General features: G+C 34.8%; 1 protein-coding gene across 1 annotated transcript in view; it reads right to left on the bottom strand.

Moving 5' to 3' along the window:
- The window catches only part of SUPT7L (SPT7 like, STAGA complex subunit gamma), a 10,948-nt gene extending 803 nt beyond the window's left edge, over positions 1 to 10,145 (bottom strand). Inside the window, exons 1-3 of the mRNA XM_075863771.1 lie at positions 9,236 to 10,145; positions 7,981 to 8,305; positions 7,166 to 7,403 (exon numbers count right to left, since the gene is read on the bottom strand). Of these exons, the coding sequence (XP_075719886.1) occupies positions 7,166 to 7,403; positions 7,981 to 8,305; positions 9,236 to 9,648 (976 nt within the window). The 5' untranslated portion in view covers positions 9,649 to 10,145. The remainder of the gene's footprint in view (positions 1 to 7,165; positions 7,404 to 7,980; positions 8,306 to 9,235) is intronic.
- Positions 10,146 to 10,151: the final 6 nt, after the last annotated feature.

The following is a 10,151-nucleotide window of genomic DNA, read 5'->3' as shown; positions in this document are numbered from 1 at the left end:
CAGTATTATAGTAGTTATATTCTTGTATATAGGGGGCAGTATTATAGTAGTTATATTCTTGTATATAGGAGCAGTATTATAGTAGTTATATTCTTGTATATAGGGGGCAGTATTATAGTAGTTATATTCTTGTATATAGAGGCAGTATTATAGTAGTTATATTCTTGTATATAGGGGGCAGTATTATAGTAGTTATATTCTTGTATATAGGGGGCAGTATTATAGTAGTTATATTCTTGTATATAGGGGCAGTATTATAGTAGTTATATTCTTGTACATAGGGGGCAGTATTATAGTAGTTATATTCTTGTATATAGGGGGCAGTATTATAGTAGTTATATTCTTATATATAGGGGGAAGTATTATAGTAGTTATATTCTTGTATATAGGGGCAGTATTATAGTAGTTATATTCTTGTATATAGGAGCAGTATTATAGTAGTTATATTCTTGTATATAGGAGGCAGTATTATAATAGTTATATTCTTGTATATAGGGGCAGTATTATAGTAGTTATATTCTTGTATATAGGGGCAGTATTATAGCAGTTATATTCTTGTATATAGGGGCAGTATTATAGTAGTTATATTCTTGTATATAGGGGCAGTATTATAGCAGTTATATTCTTGTATATAGGGGGCAGTATTATAGTAGTTATATTCTTGTATATAGGGGCAGTATTATAGTAGTTATACTCTTGTATATAGGGGGCAGTATTATAGTAGTTATATTCTTGTATATAGGGGCAGTATTATAGTAGTTATACTCTTGTATATAGGGGCAGTATTATAGTAGTTATATTCTTGTATATAGGAGCAGTATTATAGTAGTTATATTCTTGAATATAGGGGGCAGTATTATAGTAGTTATATTCTTGTATATAGAGGCAGTATTATAGTAGTTATATTCTTGTATATAGGGGGCAGTATTATAGTAGTTATATTCTTATATATAGGGGGCAGTATTATAGTAGTTATATGCTTGTATATAGGAGCAGTATTATAGTAGTTATATTCTTGTATATAGGGCAGTATTATAGTAGTTATAATCTTGTATATAGGGGCAGTATTATAGTAGTTATATTCTTGTATATAGGAGCAGTATTATAGTAGTTATATTCTTGTATATAGGGGGCAGTATTATAGTAGTTATATTCTTGTATATAGGGGCAGTATTATAGTAGTTATATTCTTGTATATAGGAGTAGTATTATAGTAGTTATATTCTTGTATATAGGAGCAGTATTATAGTAGCTATATTCTTGTATATAGGGGCAGTATTATAGTAGTTATACTCTTGTATATAGGGGCAGTATTATAGTAGTTATATTCTTGTATATAGGGGGCAGTATTATAGTAGTTATATTCTTGTATATAGAGGCAGTATTATAGTAGTTATATTCTTGTATAAAGGGAGCATTATTATAGTAGTTATATTCTTGTATATAGGAGGTAGTATTATAGTAGTTATATTCTTGTATATAGGGAGCAGTATTATAGTAGTTATATTCTTGTATATAGGGAGCAGTATTATAGTAGTTATAATCTTGTATATAGGAGCAGTATTATAGTAGTTATATTCTTGTATATGGGGGCAGTATTATAGTAGTTATATTCTTGTATATAGGGAGCAGTATTATAGTAGTTATATTCTTGTATATAGGAGCAGTATTATAGTAGTTGTATTCTTGTATATAGGGAGCAGTATTATAGTAGTTATAGTCTTGTATATAGGGGGCAGTATTATAGTAGTTATATTATTGTACATAGGGGGCAGTATTATAGTAGTTATATTCTTGTATATAGGGGCAGTATTATAGCAGTTATATTCTTGTATATCAGCAGCAGTATTATAGTAGTTATATTCTTGTATATAGGAGGCAGTATTATAGTAGTTATATTCTTGTATATTGGGGGCAGTATTATAGTAGTTATATTCTTGTATATAGAAGCAGTATTATAGTAGTTATATTCTTGTATATAGGGGCAGTATTATAGTAGTTATATTCTTGTATATAGGGGCAGTATCATAGTAGTTATATTCTTGTATATAGGGGGTAGTATTACAGTAGTTATATTCTTGTATATAGGGGCAGTATTATAGTAGTTATATTCTTGTATATAGGGAGCAGTATTATAGAAGTTATATTCTTGTATATAGGGGGCAGTATTATAGTAGTTATATTCTTGTGTATAGGGGCAGTATTATAGTAGTTATATTCTTGTATATAGGGAGCAGTATTATAGTAGTTATATTCTTGTATATAGGGGGCAGTATTATAGTAGTTATATTCTTGTATATAGAAGCAGTATTATAGTAGTTATATTCTTGTATATAGGGGCAGTATTATAGTAGATATATTCTTGTATATAGGGGCAGTATTATAGTAGTTATATTCTTGTAAATAGGGGCAGTATTATAGTAGTTATATTCTTGTATATAGGGGCAGTATCATAGTAGTTATATTCTTGTATATAGGGGCAGTATCATAGTAGTTATATTCTTGTATATAGGGGGCAGTATTATAGTAGTTATATTCTTGTATATAGGAGGCAGTATTATAGTAGTTATATTCTTGTATATAGGAGGCAGTATAATAGTAGTTATATTCTTGTATATAGGGGCAGTATTATAGTAGTTATATTCTTGTATATAGGAGGCAGTATAATAGTAGTTATATTCTTGTATATAGGGGCAGTATTATAGTAGTTATATTCTTGTATATAGGGGCAGTATTATAGTAGTTATATTCTTGTATATAGGAGGCAGTATTATAGTAGTTATATTCTTGTATATAGGAGGCAGTATAATAGTAGTTATATTCTTGTATATAGGGGCAGTATTATAGTAGTTATATTCTTGTATATAGGGGCAGTATTATAGTAGTTATATTCTTGTATATAGGGACAGTATTATAGTAGTTATATTCTTGTATATAGGGGCAGTATTATAGTAGTTATATTCTTGTATATAGGGGGCAGTATTATAGTAGTTATATTCTTGTATATAGGGGGCAGTATTATAGTAGTTATATTCTTGTATATAGGAGGCAGTATAATAGTAGTTATATTCTTGTATATAGGGGCAGTATTATAGTAGTTATATTCTTGTATATAGGGGGCAGTATTATAGTAGATATATTCTTGTATATAGGGGCAGTATTATAGTAGTTATATTCTTGTAAATAGGGGCAGTATTATAGTAGTTATATTCTTGTATATAGGGGCAGTATTATAGTAGTTATATTCTTGTATATAGGAGGCAGTATTATAGTAGTTATATTCTTGTATATAGGGGCAGTATTATAGTAGTTATATTCTTGTATATAGGAGCAGTATTATAGTAGTTATATTCTTGTATATAGAGGGCAGTATTATAGCAGTTATATTCTTGTATATAGGGGCAGTATTATAGTAGTTATATTCTTGTATATAGGGGAAGTATTATAGTAGTTATATTCTTGGATATAGGGGCAGTATTATAATAGTTATATTCTTGTATATAGGGGCAGTATTATAGTAGTTATATTCTTGTATATAGGGGGCAGTATTATAGCAGTTATATTCTTGTATATAGGGGGCAGTATTATAGTAGTTATATTCTTGTATATAGGGGGCAGTATTATAGTAGTTATATTCTTGTATATAGGGGCAGTATTATAGTAGTTATATTCTTGTATATAGGGGGCAGTATTATAGTAGTTATATTCTTGTATATAGGGAGCAGTATTATAGTAGTTATATTCTTGTATATAGGGGCAGTATTATAGTAGTTATATTCTTGTATATAGGAGCAGTATTATAGTAGTTATATTCTTGTATATAGAGGGTAGTATTATAGTAGTTATATTCTTGTATATAGGAGCAGTATTATAGTAGTTATATTCTTGTATATAGGGGACAGTATTATAGTAGGTATATTCTTGTATATAGAGGGTAGTATTATAGTAGTTATATTCTTGTATATAGGGGCAGTATTATAGTAGTTATATTCTTGTATATAGGAGCAGTATTATAGTAGTTATATTCTTGTATATAGGGGCAGTATTATAGTAGTTATATTCTTGTATATAGGAGCAGTATTATAGTAGTTATATTCTTGTACATAGGAGGCAGTATTATAGTAGTTATATTCTTGTATATAGGGGGCAGTATTATAGTCGTTATATTCCTGTATATAGGGGACAGTATTATAGTAGTTATATTCTTGTATATAGGGGCAGTATTATAGTAGTTATATTCTTGTATATAGGGGCAGTATTATAGTAGTTATATTCTTGTATATAGGGGCAGTATTATAGTAGTTATATTCTTGTATATAGAGGGTAGTATTATAGTAGTTATATTCTTGTATATAGGGGCAGTATTATAGTAGTTATATTCTTGTATATAGGAGCAGTATTATAGTAGTTATATTCTTGTATATAGGGGCAGTATTATAGTAGTTATATTCTTGTATATAGAGGGTAGTATTATAGTAGTTATATTCTTGTATATAGGGGCAGTATTATAGTAGTTATATTCTTGTATATAGGGGCAGTATTATAGTAGTTATATTCTTGTATATAGGGGCAGTATTATAGTAGTTATATTCTTGTATATAGAGGGTAGTATTATAGTAGTTATATTCTTGTATATAGGGGCAGTATTATAGTAGTTATATTCTTGTATATAGGAGCAGTATTATAGTAGTTATATTCTTGTATATAGGGGCAGTATTATAGTAGTTATATTCTTGTATATAGAGGGTAGTATTATAGTAGTTATATTCTTGTATATAGGGGCAGTATTATAGTAGTTATATTCTTGTATATAGGGGGCAGTATTATAGTAGTTATATTCTTGTATATAGGGGGCAGTATTATAGTAGTTATATTCTTGTATATAGGAGGCAGTATAATAGTAGTTATATTCTTGTATATAGGGGCAGTATTATAGTAGTTATATTCTTGTATATAGGGGGCAGTATTATAGTAGATATATTCTTGTATATAGGGGCAGTATTATAGTAGTTATATTCTTGTAAATAGGGGCAGTATTATAGTAGTTATATTCTTGTATATAGGGGCAGTATTATAGTAGTTATATTCTTGTATATAGGAGGCAGTATTATAGTAGTTATATTCTTGTATATAGGGGCAGTATTATAGTAGTTATATTCTTGTATATAGGAGCAGTATTATAGTAGTTATATTCTTGTATATAGAGGGCAGTATTATAGCAGTTATATTCTTGTATATAGGGGCAGTATTATAGTAGTTATATTCTTGTATATAGGGGAAGTATTATAGTAGTTATATTCTTGGATATAGGGGCAGTATTATAATAGTTATATTCTTGTATATAGGGGCAGTATTATAGTAGTTATATTCTTGTATATAGGGGGCAGTATTATAGCAGTTATATTCTTGTATATAGGGGGCAGTATTATAGTAGTTATATTCTTGTATATAGGGGGCAGTATTATAGTAGTTATATTCTTGTATATAGGGGCAGTATTATAGTAGTTATATTCTTGTATATAGGGGGCAGTATTATAGTAGTTATATTCTTGTATATAGGGAGCAGTATTATAGTAGTTATATTCTTGTATATAGGGGCAGTATTATAGTAGTTATATTCTTGTATATAGGAGCAGTATTATAGTAGTTATATTCTTGTATATAGAGGGTAGTATTATAGTAGTTATATTCTTGTATATAGGAGCAGTATTATAGTAGTTATATTCTTGTATATAGGGGACAGTATTATAGTAGGTATATTCTTGTATATAGAGGGTAGTATTATAGTAGTTATATTCTTGTATATAGGGGCAGTATTATAGTAGTTATATTCTTGTATATAGGAGCAGTATTATAGTAGTTATATTCTTGTATATAGGGGCAGTATTATAGTAGTTATATTCTTGTATATAGGAGCAGTATTATAGTAGTTATATTCTTGTACATAGGAGGCAGTATTATAGTAGTTATATTCTTGTATATAGGGGGCAGTATTATAGTAGTTATATTCCTGTATATAGGGGACAGTATTATAGTAGTTATATTCTTGTATATAGGGGCAGTATTATAGTAGTTATATTCTTGTATATAGGGGCAGTATTATAGTAGTTATATTCTTGTATATAGAGGGTAGTATTATAGTAGTTATATTCTTGTATATAGGGGGCAGTATTATAGTAGTTATATTCTTGTATATAGGAGCAGTATTATAGTAGTTATATTCTTGTATATAGGGGCAGTATTATAGTAGTTATATTCTTGTATATAGAGGGTAGTATTATAGTAGTTATATTCTTGTATATAGGGGCAGTATTATAGTAGTTATATTCTTGTATATAGGAGGCAGTATTATAGTAGTTATATTCTTGTATATAGGGAGCAGTATTACAGTAGTTATATTCTTGTATATAGGGGGCAGTATTATAGTAGTTATAGTCTTGTATATAGGGGGCAGTATTATAGTAGTTATATTCTTGTATATAGGGGGCAGTATTATAATAGTTATATTCTTGTATATAGAGGCAGTATTATAGTAGTTATATTCTTGTATATAGGGGCAGTATTATAGTAGTTATATTCTTGTATATAGGGGCAGTATTATAGTAGTTATACTCGTGTATATAGGGGGCAGTATTATAGTAGTAATATTCTTGTATATTGGAGCAGTATTATAGTAATTATATTCTTGTATATAGGGGGCAGTATTATAGTAGTTATATTCCTGTATATAGGGAGCAGTATTATAGTAGTTATATTCTTGTATATAGGGGCAGTATTATAGTAGTTATATTCTTGTATATAGGAGCAGTATTATAGTAGTTATATTCTTGTATATAGGTGGCAGTATTATAGTAGTTATATTCTTGTATATAGGGGCAGTATTATAGTAGTTATATTCTTGTATACAGGGGGCAGTATTATAGTAGTTATATTCTTGTATATAGGAGCAGTATTATAGTAGTTATATTATTGTATATAGAGGCAGTATTATAGTAGTTATATTCTTGTATATAGGGGGCAGTATTACAGTAGTTATGTTCTTGTACATAGGGGGCAGTATTACAGTAGTTATGTTCTTGTACATAGGGGGCAGTATAGGAATGTCTGCACCCTGACATGACTGTAAGTAGTGACAAACTACTTTTGGGTGGTTGTACTTGCTTACCTGAAGGTTGAGGTGAAGAATCGACTTCCATGTTAGAAGAAAACCTCTCGCTTTGGGCTCCTAATACTCCGACCGGCAGTGACTGATCTCCGGGCGCCAGGTCCCCTTCCAGCTCCTCGTTGATGGGAAAAGTAATATCTGTGACCGGCTCCTCTTTAATCTTCACTGGCTTTGCGTCTTCCGATATGCGCTCAGGATGGACGATCTTTTCATACTCCTCAGAGAGTTGCTTGCTGACCTGTGAACAGACAGAGGATTCATCTACCATGTCTATCACTGCAGAGCTGAGTTTCTGGATCTCTGACTATTATTGAGAGTGAGCGGATAATCTCCAATCTAATCACTGCAGCACAAGATACAGACTCTGTAATACACAGTTATACTCACAAACTGCAGCAGATCTCCAGTCCCCTATTCCTGAGGCCCCTCCCCTATTACTGAGGCCCCTCCCCCTGAGTATGTGGGGCAGGTACCTGGCAATCATCTTTTTATTACCGGTGGTTTAATTGCTTGTCGTTTACAATCATTCTGTTTTTGCTGTATTAGAAAACTGCTCTCGATGTAATAACGTGCTTCAGAGTTTATACAATGCAGCCAATCTCAACAAGCAGTGCTGCAGTATAAAGGATGGGAAAGGGACTGAACAGCAACATGAGCTTTTGTTGAGATAGATTTTTTTTTATTATTAAAGAAGTTTTCCCACTAAGAAAATGTATCACCTATCCACAGGATCGGGGATAAATGTATGATCGCTGGGGGTTTCCACCAATAACCTGAACTCCGCCCCCGCTCATCTGAACTCCGCCCCCGCTCACCTGCAGCATGTACGTATGATAATCCTTAATCCGATGCTGCCAAAACTTCTGTAGGGATAGGACGCTGCCGATTCCCATCTCATTGAAAACCTGCTCCATTACATCCGGAAAGGGCGTCTGACCCAGCCGGGCCTCCCGGTCCACGTTGAACCTCAGCATTTTGGTGAATTTCAGGCAGTACTCGTGGGCGACGTCCGTCAGGGACTCCAAGACGCTTTCGTTGGCGGAATCAAATCCGGCGTGGGCGAGGATGGTGGCCACGGACTGGTACATGAGCTGGCGGCACGAGTGGTAGCTGAGTTCTGTCACCGGCTCGCCTTTCCCACTGACATCAAGGGAAAAAAATAAAAGTTTGCTTATTACGAGGCGAGGGGGGGGGGGGGGGGGGGACGACACACAAATATTTCTGAGACAGCGGAGTCTTTGTATCTCTACCGCATGATAAATCAATCTACCACCAGGGGGAGCCGTCCAGTTTTAGTGTACATTGAACAGTTCTGCAACACGTTTCTATTAATCACAATTTTCATATACCTGCTTGCTGTCAGTGAATAGGAAGATTCTTGTTTACCTCCAGAGGCTGTATAACCTGTACTGACCTATTTCTTCCCACAGCTGAAGGTTTGTTCCAATTATATCCAGTCTAAAGACAATCCTCTGCAGCACGCATCTCCCTTTTGTTACAATGTATCAGTACAGGTAAAATGTATCAGTCTTCAGTCCCAACTGTTTAGCTCATAGAGAATTATCCAGACTGGATACAACTGTAACAAACCCTCAGCTGTGAGAAGTATTAGGTCAGGAAATATTTTCCTCCTATGGACGTAAACTAGAAGGTTCCCATTCACTGACAACAAGCAGAGATATTGGAAATGGTGAGAAATTGAAATACAAATATATTAGAAAATTATACAATTGTTAAATAAATACTTCGGGCAAAACGGCGTTCTGACCAGTGCGGCGCCTGAGGGGGCGGAGCATGACGTAAATATTCTCTCGCTCCTGATATTCTAATTCCTGTGTCAGGCTCCGCCCCCTCAGGCCCTGCATCAAGCACAGCACAGTGTATCAGTTTAGTCTGGAGCATTACTTTGATATTTACATACAACCGGTAAATACCGTAAGAATGGCGATTGCGGGCTAATGAAAACAATCGCCATCATTTCAGATTTCTACGGGAGCTCCGTGCAGCCTGCGTTGCAAAGGATCATGGGATTGGAGGACAACGATTAACAGCGATGAATCGTCACCATACCGGTAGAAGTCGCTCTCTGGATCGCTGTGTCGCAGCTGGAAGTGCAGTCTGGGTAGTTTGCTATCCTGCGGCAGCAGGTCATCCGGGAGGGCCGGAGAGGGCGGTCGCTGGGGGAGGGGCTCGCTCTCTTCCACCTTTATACCTTCCACCGGCTGCTGGTTCTGCGTTTGAGCGGCGGCGATGAGGCTGCGCATCTTGCGGTTATGCTGGATTAGCTGAATGGTATGGATGGTGAAGCTGCAGGGCTCCGAGGGGATGTCCAACATGGTGGTCACCCTGGGCTTGTTGGCGGAGGGCTGATGCAGCGGCGGCTCCTGCATCTCAACCGTGCGAAACTCCCTCTGCAGGAGATCAAAGGAATTGCGGCTGGCCTGTCCGGCTGGCACCGGGATCTCGCCCCAATATCGCATCATTTTTAGAAGATTACTGGGGAACGTCCGATATTGAAAAACCTAATTTATGGTCACAAATACAAAACGGCGCAAACTATGCTGCTTATACGCGAGGCCACGTAGATCCATGTCCTGATGAACGACCGTCCCCTGTGCGCGGCCTCGCTCTGCAATGAGACAAAAGAGTGATACGTAAAAAAATCCCCCTTGAACAGTTGGTGACTACTCTGTCCTCCACAAGGGCAAGGTAATCCCGGGTGGTCACTGAGTGGTTTGTTACATTTGTACAGTAAGGACAATGGGTAAAGTATAAGATTACAATGGAGGGTTTGAGATGGAGTTCCCCTTTAAGGCTCTGTCAGGCCGTCCACGATGAGACTTGCAGCGCTTGCTAACCTATCACCTATCATGCCGCCGCCGCCACCGCAGTGACTAAGAACCGGACAGCGCCACCTCCAGGTCCCGTTGTCACTCATTAATTCCGCTCACCTGCCAGCCACGGCGCGCCGGAAGTGATGTCATTG

The sequence above is a fragment of the Rhinoderma darwinii genome, chromosome 4 (assembly GCF_050947455.1).
Source record: "Rhinoderma darwinii isolate aRhiDar2 chromosome 4, aRhiDar2.hap1, whole genome shotgun sequence".
In the NCBI taxonomy this organism is placed as follows: Eukaryota; Metazoa; Chordata; class Amphibia; order Anura; family Rhinodermatidae; genus Rhinoderma; species Rhinoderma darwinii.
The sequence above is the reverse complement of the archived record's forward strand: the minus strand, read 5'-3'. Positions and strand labels throughout refer to the sequence as shown.